The 23551-nt window shown below is 31.9% G+C and overlaps 2 protein-coding genes across 2 annotated transcripts; one reads left to right on the plus strand and one right to left on the minus strand.

The window, feature by feature from the left end:
• The first annotated feature begins 540 nt into the window (after positions 1–540).
• On the plus strand, positions 541–4354 carry LOC146528933 (protein YIPF6). Its single transcript, XM_085202569.1, has 6 exons — positions 541–698; positions 840–959; positions 1096–1174; positions 1322–1493; positions 1919–2076; positions 2683–4354. The coding sequence occupies exons 1-6, from the start codon at positions 672–674 to the stop codon at positions 2799–2801; spliced, it is 675 nt and encodes a 224-aa protein (XP_085058695.1). The 5' UTR covers positions 541–671; the 3' UTR covers positions 2802–4354.
• Positions 4355–4601: 247 nt separating this feature from the next.
• Positions 4602–19885, minus strand: Tps1 (Trehalose-6-phosphate synthase 1). Its single transcript, XM_085202568.1, has 11 exons — positions 19597–19885; positions 15156–15312; positions 11905–12298; positions 11352–11799; positions 10950–11192; positions 10170–10364; positions 9798–9987; positions 7784–7921; positions 7267–7453; positions 6060–6166; positions 4602–5412 (listed from the first exon to the last, which is right to left on the minus strand). Exons 1-11 carry the CDS (start codon positions 19737–19739, stop codon positions 5128–5130), a joined length of 2487 nt encoding a protein of 828 aa, XP_085058694.1. The 5' UTR covers positions 19740–19885; the 3' UTR covers positions 4602–5127.
• Positions 19886–23551: the final 3666 nt, after the last annotated feature.

Genomic DNA, 23551 nt, shown 5'->3' on the forward strand with positions numbered 1-23551 from the left:
CAGATCAAGAAATGAATATAAAAGTATGGACTATGGTATGAATGTAGCAATTGAACGAATTAAAAGAATTGAAGTAGGCCAAGTTAATAAAAAAAATACTTTAAAATTACTCAAAATTTCAAATATTTGCATAGTACAACAGAATATAGCAAATATGTCCTTAAGTATGTCAACTTTTATAAGGAGACCTTATTGATTGATTCCGAATAGGACTAAAAAAGAGTTAAGTAAAGAGTATAAGAAATATTTGAAATATAATAAATGGAATGGATTAAATGAAAGTGCATTTTATATAATTAAAGTGATATTGTATTCATATAAAAAATAATAATTTAATAATTAAAATATTTTTAAAATGACTAATAATTTTGCTTTAAGTTTATAGAAAAAAATAATTAACTGAAAAAAATAATAGTTTTATAACTAAACATAATTACCATAATATTATGTAACTATGTATGTTAGTTGCAATTATTATTTTGTACACCTTACACTATATAGATAATAAATTTTAATGTCAAATTGGTATTGAATGATCAAGATTTTGAGTTTGACTTACAGAAATTGAGGTATTTGATGTGTTGGAAATTGGAATTTATTATAGATTAAACTTTATTTTTATTTTATGTTTTTCATAAATAGTTAACGCATTGTATAATATTAATTGAATAATGTCTAGCTTCGACACAAAATACGATGTAAGTTAACTAGTGAGTCATGCAAATTTATTTATTTATGTTTAAACTAGGAAGAAATATTTTAATTCCGTATATATTTTCAAAATTGATTTCTAAAGGTGGCTTTTTTGTTACTTATTTTAAATTAAGGATATGTTTTAGATGTTCCCTGCGGGTGATGTGGGAGTTGTTGAGGGAGAAATGAATGTACCAGGCCGAGGTATGCCCACTGGCGATAGTATGGAATTTAACACTTTGGATGAACCGATAAAGGAAACATTTGTATGATTTTTTTGTTTATAATATGTATAATTGTAATTAATTTCTATCACTTCAAGCAATAGTATATTTATAATATGTTTAAATAACAGTTACATTGTTTGATACATTTCTCTCACAATTTTAATTTTTTTTGTAGCTTCGGGACTTAAGAGCTGTTGGAAATAAATTTTATCATGTTCTGATTCCTAGAGAAAAAACTAGTTTATTGAAAGAATGTGAGTATCATTATTCAGAGCAGTGTTTTTTTATTTATAGACATAAGAATTACTTTGTTATTACTTGGTGTGGAAGACCGCCAGAATGCCAGAAATGAAATAAATTTTAAAGTGAAAAGAAATAAAAGACATTTATTATAATTTCAGGGGATCTATGGGGTCCTTTGCTACTGTGCACTTTTATGGCAACTGTACTTCAAGGATCAGAAAGAGCTGATAACACAAATGATGGTGGACCAGAATTTGCTGAAGTTTTTGTTTTAGTATGGATTGGGGCAGCTGTTGTCACTTTAAACTCAAAGTTACTGGGAGGAAACATGTATGTAATTATTTAAAGTTAGCTTTTAGATTTATTTAAATTTAAAGCAATATTTGTTTCGTGGGATTGATGGCCTCTTGGAGGAATGTCATTCCTGCTTCTAGTACAACAAAGAGTGCAACTCAACAATATATTGAAATACAATATATTGAAATGTTGGACTTAATGTGGAATATTGAGTGTCTTAAAACTAGATTTCACTCTGCCCAACCTATATGGAAAAAAATGTAAAGCTTAATTAAAAGAGAGGTGTTGAGTATTAAGTGACAGCTCTTCTGACTTTTCTTTGCTTATCAGAGGAAATGAAAATAGTTCATCCCCTGAATGGAGATCAATCTACATGGTCCATTGTCTCAAATCAGAACCAATGTTGTGTAAAGCTTAAAAAATAAGCAACATTATTCAGATATTGTTTATGATTTCAGATCATTCTTCCAATCAGTTTGTGTACTAGGCTACTGCTTGTTCCCAATAGCTCTGGCCCTAATTATCTGCAGAATGATATTGTTCACCACTCAGAATGCATTTTTATTCTTCCTTCGTCTAGTCATATCAATGTTTGGCTTCGCTTGGGCTACTTTTGGTAAGTTTTTTTTTTCTTAGTGGCCATCCATAAATAATGTTATATGTTAAGGAGAAAGAGTTGATGTGTTGGGTTGTGTTGGGAATATCTATATACAAAAGAATCTGTAAACAAAAATATTTTCTACTGCTGTTTTAATTTAATAATTTCGAGGAATGAATTGAAAGAAAATAGAATGTGATGGTACCCCCCTAGCTAATTGGGATGGCTAATTGGGGTCAGCCGCCCCAATTAGTTAATTGTGAGGTTTGACAAGATCAGAAGGGGGGTGAAATTATCATAATATTATAGTAATTGTAGTAAAATTATTTGTGCATTATAGCCTTGAACATGTGTTTAGTATTTATGGTAATAAACAACTATAATCGCGACAGTTGTGGGTTCGACTTTCACTCTGGATGATTAAATATTTTAATTTTTTCGTTTTGGTAACTAGACAGTGCACAGTATTGAGACCCACTACTCAACAAGCAATGTATCGAAAATTGTATAGTGCAAGGAGAACTGAGTGACTTAGCACTATGTTATTTCTGCCTACACTGCTATTCAGGATATAAAGCAAAGCAAAAAAAATTAATAAAGTTAAAGCAATATTTTTTATTTCAGCCGCCACTAAATTCCTTGGAGACAGTCAGCCAGAAGGTAAAAAAGGTCTTGCAGTATTCCCAATATGTTTGTTTTATTTCATACTTTCTTGGCTTGTTGTCTCACACAGCAATGTTTAGGTTACACATTGTGATACAAACTAATTAGTTTAATATGTGAATATATTAATATTTAATATTATTAAGTGTAAGACTATATTATTATTTCGCATTGAAACCGTCGTGGCGCAGCGGCACAGGTTTGACTGTAAACGTGAGGGTTGTGGGTACGATTCCTGCTTGGGGGATGAATAATTTTGATTTCTTCGCTCGGGTAACAAAATTAAACACGACGTGGCGTTTCCGCTATTAAAACTTCAAATATTGGGCAGTGCAAGGGAAACAGAGTGTCTCAACATTAGGTTCACTCTGCCTATCCCGCTATATGCGAGATACTGCATGATGCTAAAAAAAGCTTTTAACGCTATAAACGCACTATTAACGAAATTTTGTAAACTTTTTTACCTATATATTATTTTTAAATGTAAAAACTTTGTCATTTCTTATTTACACTATCAATTTTAAATGACGATATTAAAAGTTGATTAGGGAAGAAAATATTGTTGGTTCAATACATAATTAGTGTCATAATTTACAATCAAATCAATTCATGTGTAAAGAAAATAATAATTTCAATATACAATCCGGATTTCTATCTGTTTATTATGTCTTTTTAAAAAACATGTTAAACTTACACTTCTTTTAACCGATGGTTTATTAAACAAACTGATGTTAAAAATGTATAATAAATACTAATACAATATGTAATTGTCAATGTTTTTGACATTCCACTAAAAACTAATTATTTATATTATTAGTTATAGATGTCAAACTTTTGTATATAGTTTAGTTATATCCTTAATAAAAAACCATTTTCTGTCCTTTTTTTTATTTAAAAACATAAATGTATCTAAAATATGTACCTATGTTATGGTAATTCGAGTTATACAGTAAGACAAATAGTCTATTCTGGAATTAAGTTGACAATATTAATGAGATATTGAAATGTATTAAAAGCTCATTATTTTTTTTTTATACATGATTTAAATATAAGTCAGAATTACTAACGGACAAGAGCTGTCTGATACTAAATAATAGTATGCAGTTGCATTTTTTGTGCACACTTGCATGCATGCATTATTTACAACTTCAATATCTCAAGTTATGTTATAAAAATTTCAAATAAGCAATTTATTTTGTATTTCATTAAAATTAATTATGAAATATTTTCATATAAACGTGTTTTTCAATAACACTGACACATTTCAACATGAATAAAAACTTTTCAGACTTATTTACTAATGAAAGTAACATTTAATTCAAATTGTGCAAAAAGTATCTTCGTGCAATATATGTATTATAATACAATATTTCAATAAATTAAGTTTTATATGCACTATCTTAAACTAATTGTTATCTTTGTATAGATAATGTATGGCTGCTTGGTTTTCTTCCATACAATTGATATTATCACTTAAATATAAAACAAATATTATGGAAATTCAAACATTTTGATTATCTTTTCAAGTTTATATGAGTATTGATGTACAAATAACATAATATGTATCTAACCCAATATTTATTAAAACCAGAAGAAATTCTGGAAGTTTTAAATATAGATAATAAAATTATAATATATTTGGTATATTTTTTTGTATACAGCCTTAAATAAAATATCACTACTCTATCACATCAATAATGCAAAACTACAACAAAAACTACTTTTTTATTGTTTTCTTGTTAAATTAATAAAGTATTTAAAATACGATATTTTTTAAGCATTTATATATTATTGAGTGCCACTACATGATTGTATTATTGAATCATATGGAAGCGAATACAACAATTTCCATTAAATATTAAATAAATACTATATATCCATTTTTTTATTTTTTTTTGTCTTATCATTAAGTGATTATTTTGTTTTCTAAAACTTCACCTTTGTTTTCACCATTTTTCAAACATTGATTTGAATGGAGTTTGCTTTATTTGCTTCTTTATGATTCAATTATTTTTTTACATTTCACCATTAATATTGTTAGTACTTTACCATTATTTTTGAATGATGTCGGTCCAGCCGTTCAATTAAAATTTTGTGACCATTTGAAGAAAACATTACATTTAATATACAAAATAAATACTTTAGTAAATGGCTCACTTAAATCAATCAGTACGAAAATTTTACATATCAAATTCCATTAATGATATAATGAAAATAAGATAAATGCCGAAAGCATACATTGCACCTACAGCTTCCTGAATTATGTCAATATATATTAAAATCACTAAGAGGACGATAGGTATGTGGTTTACCCAATTTAAAAAGTTGGACTAATTAATATAATATCTAGCGATTCTCTTATTGTAGGTCATGCTTGAGACTATGATGAAAAGAGTTGAACTAAAATTAACTTGAATCAGACCCGCTAGATGCCTTGTCAGGGGTGCGTGGGGGTGTCCTTATTGGGGATCGTGTGGGCATTTGATATGACATATGCATTTGTATAGTATCTCTGGTGATCCTTTTATTGTATGTGAGGGAGTTAGCACGAGGTTTGCGTCGTGAGAAATGTCGCTCCACCCACTTGAGCATAGCCAGTACTGAATCAGTGGAAGACAGCCGCTTCTCTGCTGATGTTTTTGTTATATTCGATGATGCTATACGGAATGTTGCCGCCATACCCTTGAGTGCCTGTAATAATTATATTAAAATAATAATTAGAAATCATCGTGCTGCAGCGGCAAAGTAAAAGCGAAGTGTGGGTTCGATTCCCACTTGGGGAAATGAATTGTTTTAATTTTCTTCGCTCTGTTAATTAGAAAAAGGGCGATGCTCGCCATTCTACCATAGAGTTATTATACATAGAATAGAACTAAAAGAAGGCCATTGAGTGCAAATATCCAACAAATAATAAAAAGGGAAGATGAGAGATCCATACTTTTTATAAATATTACCCTACCTATTAGTCTCTCTTTTTTCTTTACAAAAAAAATAGGTAGACTCATTTGTTTTTTTTTCCGATGGACACATTTCAGGCTGGCAACCTTACTCTATGTATATGAACTCTTTGCACTATACACGACTAATGTCTTGGAAATTGGGTGGACAGTGGGTAATGGAGCGTCTTAACAGTAGGTTTCCTCGGTCTATCTGCTATATGCAAGTGTATCTTGCGTGAAGTTATAAATTATATATGCTTCGGTTGTAGCTAGTCATAGATAAGTTCAATTTCTTAACCAATTGGGTGGTGTGTCACACAGTATGTCACATGTAATGCATGTACAATACATAATAAGTAGTATAAAATAAATATCATAATCATTAAAAATAATCCTTACCAACATAGCGTCTTCATCAGTGACGTCATCACCTGCGTAAATAATCTTGATACGCTCGCTCCAGTCCAAGCCGAATGCCGTCCTTAAAATGTAGATGGATGCACGACCTATAACAATATAATATTAAATTTCTACTTTCTTTGCACATATCCTTACCTATGATAAGTATTTAAAGAATAAAAATATTTTAGTTTTTAAACAGAACTTTTTAGACTGAAGTGGCGCAATGTAACAATACAATAAATATATACCTTATGTACTTACATGAATACTTATATAATTTATTATAAATCATTTATTAATGAAAAATAAATTTAATATATTAAATTTCATATAAGTAATAAAGAAAATATAACTAAAATGTGTACATATATGTTTAAAACCATAAGTTACTGGCAGCCATTGATAATTGAAATTTGAAAAAAAGAAAAATTGGGTCTTGGTGGGGCGTGCTACAAAATGGATGTTTTTTATTTTATTATTATACTTGTATTGTAAATGTTATGAAAGCAGAATTTATTTCGAATAATGTAAATACGTAAGTAAACATTTTAAAGTGCACGTAAATTAAACAGACAGTTATGGTTCGTGACGTTTACTTTGCTGTTGACTAGTAGGTTTCATATTAAATTGTTGGTAAGTTTTTAACATTTTATTAATAATAATATTAAAAGCTATGAAAACGTGAAAATGGCATACCTTATGTTTGAATTTAATATAATTGGTACGTTCACTGTTTGTATATTTATACCGTTAATAATATCATTCGCCGCGAACGGGATCTAAACCTGTGACCTCAGCGATAATACGTATACGTCAATGCATTAAGACGGTCGTCATGAGCCGAATTAACTGATAGTCATATTTTTTAATATATAATATAATGCAGGATAAATACAAAATATCAATATAACAATTTAATAAAAATAAATGGCTAAATACATATTTGTGGTTTATGTTATATTTTACCTATAACCTTCTTATATGCAACCATAACATTATAATTATCGTGAAATACAAGTGAAACGTGAAAAATATCATTTATGTAATAATTTTTTGCGGGATAAATCGAAATTGGCCCTTTTTATTAAGCTTACCTTTAAATAAATTAAATATACATATACAAATATATTTCCTAATTTTCATAAATAATAAGTCGGATTCGGAATGAAAGTGCAAGGTGGGGAATAATAATGAAGTAAGTTACCCTTGTTCCACTCCACGGGCGGGCGCGCCTCGATGGCGCAGTGCGCGGGAGCGGGCGTGAACCCCGCGGCGGCGATGAGGCGGCGCGCGGTGTCCTCCAGCGCCGCGCGCTTGGCGACCGGCGTCTCGCGGAAGTGGAATGTTAGCAGAGCACCCTTGTTCTCTACCCACGCGCCGTCTCTACACACCTTTTGTACCACACTTAATTTTTAGTTTTAACAGAATTAAATGTTTAAACAGAAGTTAAGGTTGAAGTTTGTAAGACCAACGATTTCTGTTTAAAGTTAATATATTTTAGCTTAACGCTGTATTAGCGCTATACACGCGTGTAACTATAACGTATTTACCGCGACAAAATCACAGTTTTTTAAAAAGTGGGGATGTACTCCACTGAGGCATCTATCCCAGTTTTTATCTACAATACTTATTTTCTTTGTTCCCGAATATTCTTCAATGAAATATTCTTATCTATGACAAAACTAATTGGAAAATGATTATGATACTTAAAAAAAATGTACCTGTTCTTGCAAAGACTTCAATAGTTCCACAACTTTATCTTGTAACTCCATGGGCATAGGATGGACAAATTTGCTTCCATCAGGGTGTAAAATTTCTAACCCATGGTTACCAGCGTAAGTAATGCCTTCAATTCCAACCTGAAAATCAAATATTCATATTAAAACAATATATACAGAATAAATAAAAAAACAATTGCGCATGCAAGCAACGAGTATGCATGGTAAATAAAATGTAAACAGAATGACGTTCGGTCCGGCCTCTACAACTATTACGCAACACTCGACAAAGATATCAAGACCGGGTTAGAGCTGGGATATTGACCATGTATAGTTTACTAAAATATTTTTATTCGACACGATAATGACGGTCAAAGTTTAGAGATAATATTTATTATTGCAAACTGTTGAGGCCAAGTCTTTATCTTCTAAGTGTTCCTGCACTCTGATTTCCATGAATGAATTAAATAAATAAGATGCGACTTTATAGATAAAACATACACTTAACATTAGAATAAAACAAAAGAAAAACGGTCAAGTGCGAGTTGGTCTCACTCACCGAAGGTTCCTTACCAATGTCACGTGTGTATGCACTCGATTTGTATAAAATTTGCTTAAATGTAAGTTTGTAATGATTATTTTAAGCACAATTTATTTTGCAAAAAAGTTAGTGATGCATTATGTGACGTCAAGGAAAAGATTTAATTGATAAAATAAAATATAAAGAGAAAAAAATAAAGAAGATTTGCACCATTTAATATAATCAATTAATTTATCTGAATAGAAAGGAAACAAAGGAGCGACTTATCACAGGGTCTTCTTAAAAATTGAAGCATCGAAGATAGAAATCAAAATAAGTATATTATAATATGACTGTAACATACAACTGACATAAACATACAAGATATGGCTATTCTATTGGACATTATGATCATTGTTACGAGTGAAATTGGGTATGCCAAATCTTAATTACTGGTGGAGCAGATATAAATAAGCCTGCAATACAAGATACATCGATTTGGAGCACGACCTTATGAACTGTAAGGAATAGTGATGAGTTTATCTGAGTTTAATAACTTAAATATACATAAGTATATAATGTTCTTAAATGTAACAAGATAGGTTGTTTAAATTGAAGTCTAAGAACCTAATCTTTTTTTGACGCGTTGTTACAAATTACTTTTTATATGTACCTACAAAATTATTTCCGACTAGAAAAAATTGCGATAAAATAAAAATCTTTCTTAAAGAAAATGTAACACATTTTTGCCTTTGTCTTTAGAAATTACATATTTCGATTTTATAATTTTCATAGCATTCATACACAAGTCATTATAAATTAAATGCAATAGGTGCTTATGATGTTTATTTTTTTTATTAGACGATAGCCTTTATGAGGAAAAAGTTAGGGCGGTACAAAATATACATAGCAGATACCTACTTACAAATAATATTTGAGGTTGAATCAACAACGATAAAGTATAAATAATTAAAGTTAAACGAGTTCATTGTTTTGCATACATTTGGCGTAATGATCATTTTTAGTTGTGTGTACGTTATCTAGCCGACCCACATGACTGTATATTTGGGGGCATTTGCATCACTATATAGGACGCAACAATTTCTTTGTTATATTAGACATACTCGTATTGCTTATTAATAGACGTCTTATTACTAAGCAAGCTTTATTTATGTTTTCATCATTTTACTTCATTGGCTTATATTCAACTATCTATGTTATTATGGGTTTGATCAGCCTTCAATTTTTTTACTTGGTTTTCTACACAATATAGTCCAAGCCTTAAGTTTTTTGGATTATTATTTATAGTTATGTCATTCTCCCAAGAATTAACGAAGCGTAGGAAGGAGTGTCTTTACAAGGTATTAAAAAGAATGTTTTAGTAATGTGTTATTCAACTTAATTTTTCATAAGTTCAGAAAGCCTAACATCAAGGCGGCCATGAGACAACGGCCTTTGTGTACTACGTTTATTCAAAAATAGAAAAATGGAACTTACCATTTCCTTAACATTATTAACATTCCGCCCTGAGACAATGGCGATATAGACGTCGGGCATATTGGACAGGCGTTGCAGCGTGTGTTTGGTCTCCAACGGTAGTGTCGCCAGGTCGGGGTGCGGTGCGATGGGCGCCAGCGTGCCGTCGTAATCCAGTAGCAAGGCTAGCTTTTGCGCATAGCCTATGTACCTGTTATATATTGGAATTGGTTATTAATTAGAATCATTGTTATTTCTATCGTGTCGATATTTTTGTTAGCAACTATGCACATAAAAATACAATTACATTAAGCCCTAATGCTAATGCTTTAAATGTTTACACACAGTGTTACGGCATCTGCCATGGTTTTGTAAATTACAAGACAAACTTACTTAGAAAGGTATTCATCGAAGTCATCAATAGTAACTGGCTGCATGGATGTAGCTCCAATATCGTCCGCTTCCTCTTCCAGAGAGTCCATGGCCTTGAGGAAGGCCATCATCCAGCTGTCCACGTCGTTTTGCTGTTCCCGATGGCGTAAGTGGTTCATACGTACTGTGCGCTCATCCTCTGGCATTATGAGCGCTCTGAAAGAGAGTTCTGACGGTTACTTAATTAAAAATAATCTATACTAATATAATAAAGCGGAAGAGTTTGTTTGTTTGTTTGAACGCTAAGATCTCTGGATCTACTGGATCGATTTACTTTGTCTTTGTTTTGTATGAAAGCTGCATTCTTCAGAAGTGCTATAGGCTATATAACATTACATTACACATATATACTAATAAATTAAAATACTTTCTAATTTGACATGCAATTTATTCTGCCATGTTAATAACAACCGTCGTCGCTACGCGACCGCGTTCGTTACCGCGTCATTTTGATATTCATCCTTATGAAAATAAATATAATAGTCTCTTTTAGCATTTCATCTAGATTGAAATTATATTTCTATAGAAATTATATTCTTATATTTCAAGCAGGCGTAGCCGCGTCCGGGTCCGCTAGTGAAGTATATAAAACTAAATTTTTTATTAAGTTTTTTTTTTTAAACATTTTAAACAAAAAATGTATTCTTTAACAAGCATAGCAAATATTCGCCTAAATAAATTATTGAAATCTTAGTGACTAATAATATAATAAAATTACTTTTATTAATATGAAAATCTCACCTGTGTATAACTTCAGCTGCATCATCTAGTTCATAAGGGTTGCATATAAGGGCCTCGTGCATCATTTCCCCGGCGCCAGCGAAGGGAGACACGATAAGGACACCGGGGGGTTTATTAATTTGACAAGCGACGAATTCCTTAGCCACAAGGTTCATGCCGTCGCGTAACGGTGTTACGAGCGCCACTGCTGCGTCACGGTAAAACGCAGCCAGCTCGTCTTGACCCACACATCCGTAGATGTACCTTGAAGTGCAGGCATTAGGTAATTAGAAAACCGAATAAATAAATAAATAAATAATATGGATAAATAACGGAAACGCTAAGATTAAATAATACTTAAGAGGAAGATTCCTTGAATTTAGTTTTATATAAATTATGTACAGTCGTATTTTATAATATTACCTAATAGGCGACCAATTTGGTGTTGTAAATCGTCCGTTAATCCTTCCAACTAGTTGATCCATTTCTTCCTTTAAATCTTGATATTCCTTTACATCTGTTCTAGAGGGTACTGATATTTGTAATAGTATAACTTTCTCAATGTGCTCAGGATATTTCTCTAGTAGCCTTTCGAATGCTTTCAGACGGTGCACCAGACCTTTAGTGTAATCTAATCTATCGACTCCGAGTATTACTTTTTGGCTCGTCGATATCACTGGTTTTGCGTTTTGAGCCAGTGATACAAATCTATCGAAGGGAACTCCTATGGGTAACGGTCGGACACAAATAGTCCGACCACCCAATTCAACTAATAGATTTTTTCTGTCAACACGACACCCAAGATTTCTTTGGCAACAGTCTATGAAGTTCAAGCAGTAGTCTGTTATATGGAAGCCGACCATGTCACAACCTGGGGCAACAATAAGAATAATTTAAATTGATGTATAAAATACATTTGGTGTTTTTATACGATATCTCGTATGTATATTGTAAACTATCATTTTTATCAACTTACCTAAAATGCCCTGCAAAACCTCATCAGACCAAGGGAAAAGTCTGAAAATGTCCCATGGTGGAAACGGAATATGTAAGAAAAATGCTAGTTTGCATCTTAATTCATCTTCTTCCGCTTTCTGGCGAATCCAATTTGCTGCTAACATAAGATGATAATCATGTACCCATATAATTGGCGGGGAATTGCCATTTTTCTCTTTACTATCTTTTAGCAGTTTTAGGGCATGTATAGTTTTTTCTGCAAATTCCTCGTTAATCTTAATGTAAGCTCGCCAGTGGTTTGCGATGAAAGTGGCGCGGTCAGGCATAGAGTGGAACAAGGGCCAGAATGTTCCATTACAGCAACCATTGTAGTAGCTATCAAATAATTTTGGTTCAGCGTGAATTGCTACAATCTGTAAAAACAATTTACTATTACAATTAAAAATATGATTATTATATAATTATAAATTAGTAGAGGTAAAAGTTTCTTAAAAAAAGATAGAAACACATAATTAGTTTGTTTCTTATTCGGGCATAGATTTCACTTAACATTATATCATACAATTTTCTATCTACAATTATTTTCTTTTAACAGAAGAATATGAACAATACAAAATGTAAAACTTCTTGGGGTTATTTGCTTACTCGTATTAAAAATAAACATTATATTAATGCCATATGGCAGCAATCACTGGTAAGTGTTAGGAAAAATGACAAATGCAGCACAAGGTTTTTTTTCCTATGATAACCATCATGTCATTATGCTACAATGTAAGTTTATGTTGTCCATGCGGTAACTATTCACTACAAAAGCATGTTTGTTTTTATTTTAATTTATATAAAGTATTTGTATATAACTACCTACCTATATCATTAATATTTGAGATTGGTAAAGAATTAAGTTCTGTGTTTAAATTTTCTCCATAAATAGAAAAAGACACATTCGTATTGTAGTAGATATATTTATTTATAATTATGCTAATTACGTGTTTTATATTTAGTACACTTTACTAAAAATCATCATCAAATATCAAAGATAATTTTTGCCATTCTTTCATCACTCATTCGTTCGACTTGCCCAAACTATCAAACCATCTTCTTCAATGATGGAAAAGTGAGCGATAAAAGAGGTAGGGGGAGACCTCGGTTTATCTTCGAAAACACAGTATCAAAGATACTGGAGGAAGGTCACGTATAAAGCATGAGGATACCCCGAAGGGCATGTATGAAGAGGTTGATGACAGCGGAGGAGGCGAAAGAGGTATGTAGAGACCGTAGCATTTGGTGCTCCGTTCTCCCTGAATACCCCGCAAGGGATAAGGCGTGAAGCTATGTATGTATGTAAGTATCGTCAAATATTAAGAAAAACATTTTTGCTGAAACCTTAACAGTGGTCATTTAAGCATACCTACTTATCTGATAATAGTCTGAGTAATTATCACTTCTAACAACTTTTCCGTATTGCTATTTACGTAGTGTGGAAAAATACCATGGTACAAAATCATACAAAGAATATTAACAATTATAAAAATATAACTTTTATTAGAAATATATAAATGAGACCATCGTGGCGCAGGGGACCAAGTGTGTGACTATAACGCTACGGTAGTGAATTTGATCCCTATTGAAGAGAATTAATTATTATATATTTTCATTTCTTCGCTCTGGCACCAAGACAAAAGCCTGGCGTTGAGTTCCGCCAATAAACATGCAATGCCTTGAAAAATTGGGCGGAAAGTGGGGAAAGGAGTGTCTTAACACTAGGTTCTCTCTGTCTACTTATTTTTAATAAGACCGAAAATATTATAAGGACTGCTATGACGATCAAATATAAATGAATAATTAACGTTTTCGGTCAATAGCTTTATAATATATACCTATAATGTAATAATCCATTAGGGAATATTAGTGAAATGTCGTTGTTTTTATAATCATACTAGTGAATATGTTATTTGTTTGATGAAATATGCTTATTGAACCCAATACCTACAGGTTTTTGGTTTAAATCTAATAAAACAGTAAAAACAATGTAGAGCAGTCCATGTAGAGCAGTCTATATTAGAAAATTCTGTAGGACATACGACTATTAAATTATTTTGAAAACGAGTTGTATCGTATCCCATGTTGTTTCAATCAATATAAAAAACTTAAATATAAATGAGTAAAGAGAAAAAAATTAAATAAATCAACCTTGGTTATATTGCAAATGCAATACATTTAGTAGTAGATAATATTTAACATAATAATATTATAGTTTATATAATATATTCAGGACAGTCGTGGCGCAGAGGCACAAAGTGGTACTGGTAGGACTGGTTTGTGGGTTCGGTCTCCACTCGGGGAGATGAAGTATTTATTTAAATTTAAAATTTATATTTCCATTTCTTCGCTCTGGTGTCGAGGTAAAGCGCGTACTCTGTCTACCCTGCTGTGTGCGGAATACAGTGTAAAGCATGTAAGTTTTTTTTTAATATATTCATAACTAGATTCTATTAATAAACAATTAGGTATAATAACATAACATATAATATGAAAAAAATATATTTTTCCTCGATTATCTATTACAGGTTAATAGTTGTAAGTTTATCTTAGAAATATTTTCACAAACAATAATAAGTTATTATGTAAGTTTAGGCGTTAAGTAACTTTACGTAAATTGTCAACATATTGTAATTATTTGTTCTATCGTATAGTCATGTCTCTCACGAGTGCGCAAGGTCAGACCACTATTCTAATAGCGTTAAGTACTCAGCAGAGGGACATTCTGAGCTGTTATTTTATAACGATCTCACCCTTTTACTTAATTTACTTAGCTATCCTTTAAGCTTCAAGTAAATAAAAGTAGCTTGTATATTGTCGTCGCTTCGTAGTACTTTGAATCGAGTACAACAAAGAAAACTAGTTTTCATATCTCAGAACGTTCTTAGATATGAATTATGAATTACAAAGATAAATGAAAAATTCATATAATAATTTAAAACAAATTGCAAATATTTTTCAAGCATATTATTCTGCTTAAGCAATTATTATCATATATTAATTTTCTTGTTATTGTTAGGTCAGTTTATTGTGCGCATTTGATCTTAAATTATGGATCTTTATTTCTTTATATATTAAATCTAAAGCGCTATTAATGCCATGATTCACCCTACATACAATTTTGCTAAAGTTAACGGAATAAACAAAGATGAAAATGAAATCAACAACCTTGCTTCGTTAAATGTGACACATATGTAAATATAAAAAATATTATTATAAATTATTATTCACCTTACTAGATAACAGTCCAGCGGTAGGGGTCTTGTCGTTAGGATCCGGGTCAGGAATCTTCTCATTGGCATTGTCTAAATGAATCCCGGGCCAGCCTACCCAAATGCCGCTGCCTCGAATCACCACTGGTGCCACAGCCGTAACAAGACCACCGGCGCTAAAATTAAAAATGTTATTATAACAAATAGGATTACATAAAATATATTAAATATATCTAGGCATATTTTTAAACTTTTGTTCGGTGTACGAATATAGATCCTCCTCCTTTTTGAAAAAAAAAGCCAATTAAAAATACTAACAGCAAAAAAATACCGGTCGCTTTTTCCTTCCATTTTAATATGAAATTTTATGTTAAATGTCCTTTATACACTAGGAAGGTTGTTATTAGGTTAATAGAGACTACAATAATAATAATAAAAATTACGACTATAATAGAATAAAAAAGCTTTTAAAAACATTTGTAAAATTGAAGAATTGACGATTAATATTTGTTATGTCTCTATTTGAATAAATAATATTAATTAGGAAGACGTTAACAGACAGATAATAATGAAAATTCTCACGCAAATGGTACCTTGCATGTAGGTTTCTATAAATATGTATCTACACAATTATTATTTGCTGGGAAGTAAGTATACACTATCGCACTATAAATATTTCATAGTATGCTGGTCGTAATAATTATTGTGGTTTACTTAACGTATGTTATACCAATGATAAATATCTATAAGTATTTATATAGATAGTTTAAAGAATATTTGTTTCGTTATTTTATTTATTTATTTCAATAAGCTTCACGCTATATCTCGCACACAGCAGGGTAAGCAGAAGGAGGGAACCTTGTGTTAAGACACTCCATTCCCCACTTTCCACCGAATTCCGGAGGCATTGCGTGTTGAATGGCGGAACACAACGCCACACTTTGCCTCGACCTCGACCAGTGAGAAAAAAATACAGTCGAATTTTTTTACAGAAGTCGGTTAAAAATGAAAATATAAATTTTAAAAAATATTCGTTTTCTATAGTGGGGATCGAACCCACAACCAGTCGCGTTTAGTCACATACTTGTACCCCTGCGGCACGACTGGACTCATTCATATTTAGTCATATAATTAATTTTATTGGTTGGTTGTTTATATTAGATAGGCGTGCTAATTGAGTTCGTTTCACCAATGGCCCGTTAAACAAAAAGTTTTTGGAGACCGATAGATTAAGATATGATTTGAAAATGTTATTGGTTTAAAAAATAATGTTACCTAATTGAAAAAACATATTTAGTTACAGTAGTACCTAATATTGATTATATACATACAATATACATACTATACAAAAATATTATCCATTCGGTTATTTAAAAATATATAAAAAGATACAAATACAACGTGAAAAAGTTTACATTTAGCATTAGAAGATGGAAAATTATGGAAAACTATGTAATTGCTACAGGGGACCACTGATGTCGATTATCCATTAACTATCAATCCAAGTTGAGTATCGCACGAGAGGTATAACAGCTCATATTCAGATAATATTTTTTCCCTTTTTTGATTATTTTCTTTCCGAATGAGCAATGCGCCAAAAGTATAGAAAATTTAATTTGAGGGCGGCCACAACTAGCCCGAACTGTAGCTATATTTAATTAATATTTCACACGTAGTAAGCACCTGATCTACTACCTACTACCAACTAAATGAAATCAATAAAAAAAAAATCTGCTTAAAACAATTACATATCCCCAATATAATTGATCGATTACTAGACGTCGATAAAATGTAGAGACGTTTGAAATCGCAAACAAAATGATTTCAATATGTACTCGTAGGTGTTCTTGCTGTATATGTATGTATACTAAAATCAAATATTTATTTTTTAATATCTTGGTCAAAAATTTGTTCATATTTTGTTGATGTTTGTTGTTTTTGTTAAAGAGTAGGCATTATTTAAGTAGGTCGGTATTTAATCAGCTTTTTTTATATTATTTTGACTACAAGATACATCTCTTAACCCTTCTCATCTTCTTTCGATCTTTTATTGTCATCCAAATTACAAAAAAACAAACTAAGAAATTAAAATATTTTCAGATTAAATGGAACACATTGTAGTGGCATAATCTTTCGGAATAAATGCATACAAAGGCGTGCCGTCACTTCAGCCTTCTACAACTAAAATGATGGCTGTGGCTACCGCTATTTTTAGGCAAATATTTACCTTTTTTAATAGTAATGACCTTGTGTTCGAAGGTATTGAAACTTCTAAGCAGATGAACGTAAAAGTGAAAAAAACATTTTTTTTAGAAACTTAAATTGTAGAATTAATTCTTACGTTTCTTACTTAAGTTCTTAAATTTTTAAATTTTGTAAATAATAGTTTAATAACAATTAATAGCAAAATGTGACACAAGCGTCCTGTTATAGTTATTGTAAATAAGTGGGTTAATATTATAGAATTGCTTTAATCTAGAATAATAATTATTTTGTTTTTTTTACGTTTAATTTTTAAATATAATAGTTTTTTTGGAAAATGTAACAGTTTAACGTATGTTAACTATATACATACAATATATTGATTTTGTTCCTGACCTTCGCTCCTGTTGAAATATCCGAGTGAGCTTTACCAATGCGTCTAAGTACATATACAATATACCGTATATTGTATATCAATAACAGTTTGTAGTACTAAACGACGCACCTATTTATTACATTTGCATTCAATAAGTAACGAGTGGCTGATATAAATAAGTATTCGTACATATTATGTTTGGTCAAGCACTGATTATGTGCACATATGTGCAATTATGTTATTTCAAGTTAAGTAATAATATTCAATTAAGCACGGAAAGAGAGACAGATAGAAAGAAATTTTCGAGATGTATTTATGGGTCAACCTAATTATTTGTAGACAGATGTTATTACTTATTAATATTGAATTATTTTAATAATATTAACTACACAGTTAAATGATGATAAAATTGAACTGATATACATATATAACATGTTTCTACAAATATTTCTTGGCTTCATGGTCGAGGTCTGTTTAATTAATATTTGTTTAATAATACGTTTATCAGATAAAAGCTATGGAACACTAAGTTTTCCATGACTTCTTCACTTTATTACTCAATACGAGTATATCTTATTATACTTTAATCCTTGATATGACAAATGACACTAATTATGCTCGTATTATTTTATATTAGAAATAAATTGACTCTTAATTTATTATTGATGAAATGATGACTAATGGCCAGTGGCCGTACGTTATGCGTAACGTGACCATACGTCCCGTTTTGAACGGGACTCTCCCGGTTTTCGCTTCTGTATCCCGGTGTCCCGAAACATATCACGGTACGTACAAATGTCGCGTTTTTTCGGAATGCCTTGTAAATTTGGTCGGTCGGAACAAGTTTCTCCGCAGTACGCTATTTTTCAAAAAACTAAATAAATTAAATTAGTGTCAATTATACCTTAAAAAAATCAAATGCATTTTTCTAAAAAAAAACGAAAGCCACCCTTAAAAAGCGAAAGCACATCTCTAAAAAAACGAAAGGCACTCTACAATATCCTGTTTTGAACTGAGCGAAAAATGGTCATGTAAGTTTTTGCTGCAAATTTCCCGAATATTATTTAGGGAAACGCACGAGATCACGTAATGCGTGAAAGTACGGTCGGCAACTTCAGGACAACAACATTAGGACAGGGCAGTGGCGTAGCTAGGGGGGTGCAAGCGGTGCGGTCGCACCGGGCATCAACAGGAAAAGGGCATCAAAGTCGACGATTAGTGTGTTTTTCTTTGTTTTTTAGACTTTATACCATTTTAAAGGGCATCAAGTCCTTTAAGCCGCACCGGGCATCAAAAGGAAAGGGGCATCAAAGTCGACGATTACTTTGTTTTTTAGAACTCAACGGCGATGATCACGTTTTTTTTTTTTTTAGAAGTCAACATTGACGATCACTTTGTTTTTTTATAGAACTCATCAAGAAAAAAGAGGGATTAAAGTTGACGATAAGTTTGTTTTTTTTTTTTTGAACTCATCAACAGAAAAGGGGCATCAAGTTCCCCGAGCCGCACCGGGCAGCAAATACCCCAGCTACGCCACTGGGACAGGGCCTTCTTCAGGGAGACCACGACTCGTCGGCCGTATGTGATGTGATTTAAAAATATTACATTTAAAATTGTCGCACTTAAGTTATATATTTTATAATTGAGCTATATCAAATTCATCAAATAATATATAGTTAAATGCTTAAATTTGTATATGTTTATATATTAAGTATATATGAAATAAAAAATAAGAACCGGTCTTTTTATACTCGCGTTAACTCTACCATGCCCTTCCAGATTGATTACAAACACTTTAGTCCGGCAAAACTTATTTATAAAATAACAATAATGTTCTAAGTATATCATAAAAATATTTTTTAACACTTTCTACGAATCTTACCTGGCTTTTCTTTCCAAGTCACCAGTTTTTTCATTTCTTTTTAGTATAAAAGGTAGTCTGTTAGAGACGACAATCATGCTTCCTTTGCTGTTGCAAGTCGCCCGACTGACAGTGACACTGACACTGTTTTGCGTTGCACTCATGTTGTTAATTCCGTTCAATTCGTAACCAATCAAAGGAGAGGAGACGCGCGTGCGCGTTAATTGGAGGGATATTTAAATATCGAAGTCAACACTATTAAACGAATGTCATCGCAAGCGATGTTTAATATTTTATGATGTGAATCGCATAAATGATTAACATCATCCGCGGAGATCGAAAACGTACTGTATCTTTGGTGAGCGGCAGTTGCCTTTATAGATTTGGACGAGGCACAGGGGTGAAGTGCTTACGTGTCTCGAGTCGAAGGTCTGAGAAGCCGCCGTGGGGTTATCAGCGTGACCCACCGAGGGTTGTCTCGATGTCTGAATACTATTTTTTTTTATGAGTTCAATTTCTGTTCTCTCATAATTGTACTGTGTAGTGTGCTGGTGTTTTTTATTCAGATCTTCCTTATAATTACCTAAATGTTATATTTAAATGTTATATATTTTATAGTTATGATAATTATAACTTTATATGAAAATAAAATAAGTGCGTGCAGTAATTATTTCAAAATAACATTAAGTATATTATATAATTAAAAATTCATTTTAAAAAATAGGTCGAATAGATATACATGTTCATTTATGTATACTATTCCTGAAAATTTTGATTTCGCTTTCTCTTAGGTCACAACGACAATAAATTTATGCCAATTTGATAATTGTTTAGGTAATTCAAGAAATTTGTTGTTCTTCCTAACAATTGTTGGTACAAATATTACATTTTAATTTCCATATATATATAGATCGTGTTCAGCTTTTATAGATAAAATTAATAATAGAAAATTGCGTTCCTTTAATTGCTTTTGTAAATATAGGAACGTGGACAGAAGTGTTTAAAATCAATTTTTTTTTGGTAGCCGTTGTAGCGCGCGGGCTCAGGCGTGTGACTGTTTACGTAATGGCTGTGGGATCGGTCCCCGCTTGAGGGAATTAATAAATTTATACTATAATGAGGAGTAAAAACAGTGCCTGTACACTTCAAAATATATATAAAAAATAATAACATGCATAACACTAACAGAATATGAATCTATGATAATGAAACTTTCAGTTTGAATGTCTGTTTTTGTTTTTGTTTGAATTACATGTATAAGGTATTTTCCACGGAGGGACCCATTTGGAACCAATGATCATTCTATCGAAGTCCATGTAACGTCAGGCTGTCCAACTACAGGCTCGCGGGCCACAATGGTAGTCAATCCAGAGTACCTACCTACCTAGCTTGGTAGTCACTAATCGCATTAGTCACTGACTCCAGTCGCTTCGCAAGTGCTTTACTACGGAACAAAAACTAACCAGTGGCTTTCTGTTTGTTATTATAATTATTTGTTGCTATTATTAGTAGAGTTTTATCTTCAAGATCAAATGGATTCTTAAATTTTTATTTGGATAGATTTGTCCAAGGAGAAATTGGGTGTTGAGTTGCGGAACTTAACGCCGTGCTTTGCCTCGTCACTAGAGCGTCCCGATTAAAATATTAAACATTTCATTTCCCCGAGTGGAAATTGAACCCACAACCTGTTCAGATTACAGTCGTACGTTTGTAAACGTGCGCCACGACTGTCATCATCTTTTAATTAGCTACAGCAAAATTACAATCGTAAACAAAAAGTATGATTTCGTAACAAGTAATTAAAACACTAGGGTTATATTTGACAACATATATTTTTGATTATAATTATATCAATATTGAACATGTGAAATAGAAAAAAAATAGGCATTTGCAACCCTTTTGCAACATAAATGTTCAGCGACACAATTCCTAAGTAATTTTTTAGAGTGGAACTCTATTACTTTTCCATGTATTTTGATCTATTTAAAGAAAATAGTGATGTGTGTTTTCTGCAACAAAAAGCGAGTGCAATATCTTTCTTACGCAAAAAAATAATTATTATTTATTCTATTATGTCGCTGGCAGCTGTTTCGTAGCTACATATTACTTACGGGCCAGTTTCATCGGTTACGAATAAAGTTTTAGATAGTAATCTAACAATTACAGACAGAGGATGAAAATACAAAATAATTATTTTTTATATTTTTAAGAAAAATTTAATAATATTTTTTTAAGAATAATATAGGGAACAATTCAAACATTATAGCTTGTCTGGCAAGTAAGGCTGTCCAGGACTGGCCCTTAGTCTTGCAATAAATATTATAACAAAGAAAAACTATTTTTTTTTATTGTTCGTAAAATTTTATTTCATTTACTTTCACTTCCAATCGTATGGATTGTTTTAGGAACTCTCTAAAACTGACCATAAAACATCATCCAGTGGATTAAGACTGGACAGGACTAAATGACGGTCAGTCTTCAACTTTGATGAAGTCGGGAACGTTTGATCTAATAAAGATTGGGTGGATCGACCTTAATGATGACCCGGCGCCGAGTCTTGCAGAAAGGATCATTCTTACTTTCAGTTATTGAATATGAGGTTGTTAAGGGGCTTAATTTTCTGCTCAAGAATGGTATCTTTATAAACTTGTGCCGCTGTGTTTGTGCCTTTCCACAAAAATATGGGTCAGTCACTCCTTCATAGCTAACACCCCACCAAACTATCACTGAAGTCAGATAATGCCTACGCTGTAGTCAGTTGACTAATTGTAAAAATTTTCTCATCCATAAATAATAATTTTCTTTGATCTCCTTTTGCGCACTGCTTCAGTAGTTATTTTAACTTTATCACCCTATTCTATTTTAAATTGTCCGTTAAAAATTACCAGTGCATCTCTTATGCAACATAGTTCCAGGTGCTACCTTCATCCCCCGAGATACAATATTTTGCTTTCGGACAGGTGTTCTTAGAATTCTTTACTTAACGGCTTCGATCGCCTTTTTCGTATGATCACCACGTGGACGGCTAGGTCTTTTTCTTTTACAAACAGAGATTTCATTATATGTATCAATAGCTCGGTATACAAATATTTCACTAATACCAAATTGTGGAGGATTTTGCTACCATCGAAGCACCTAATACATAAATAATACATAATAATATAATATTTAATTTACTCTACATTATGTAATTAGTCGATAGCTAATTATTCTAATTATGCATTTTGCGAGTGTCTCGTAATGTTCCATGGCGCGCCGGGAGCATGTGTGCATAGCGTGCCCTATGCATGGTGCGCACGCGCCGTACACGTGGGTAACTAAGGTATGTGACGTAAGTACTGCGTATGAATGAAGAAGCTATTAGAACGTTGATTCTATGTAAAGTGTATATAGTGGAACAGCCAAAAAGTACTGTTTCTTGATTCGAGAACATTTTTATAGCCTCCAAGGCTTATGCCTTATAGGTAAGGGTCCCACTTTGAATGAAATTCGCTGCGGAATCCAAATAAAAAGGGTATTCCAAAAGGGATTTCCAAAAGTAAAAGTTTATAGGTATTTAATAGAAAAAAAAACATTTCAAACTTATATTTGTAGTTAATTTCATACAAAATATGTGCCATATGTACTAAATTACCTGCAAACGTAAATTGGTAAGCTTTTATAAGCTGTACTTCCCGTTGACCTACAATCCTGAAATAGGTACGGAAGCCCCGGTGGGCGTCCGACTCGCACTTAACCTGTTTTTATTTAACATATTATTAAGCTTTATTTACAAAACTTTCAGAAATTATTGAACACAAATATCTACCAGTAGTTTATAAAATTATTTCTGGAAAAAAAACACTATTAATGATTGATATGATTTATAGACCAATAGATTTTTACTATTATATAATACGAAAAGCCTGTTAGTGAGCTATATTGCGGAAAAAATCACAGGGCGGACCCAACAGTCGGGCTGTATTTGCCACTTACA

This window comes from Heliconius melpomene, chromosome 19, assembly GCF_056956725.1.
Source record: "Heliconius melpomene rosina isolate 202511_hmr_F chromosome 19, ASM5695672v1, whole genome shotgun sequence".
Classification (NCBI taxonomy): domain Eukaryota; kingdom Metazoa; phylum Arthropoda; class Insecta; order Lepidoptera; family Nymphalidae; genus Heliconius; species Heliconius melpomene.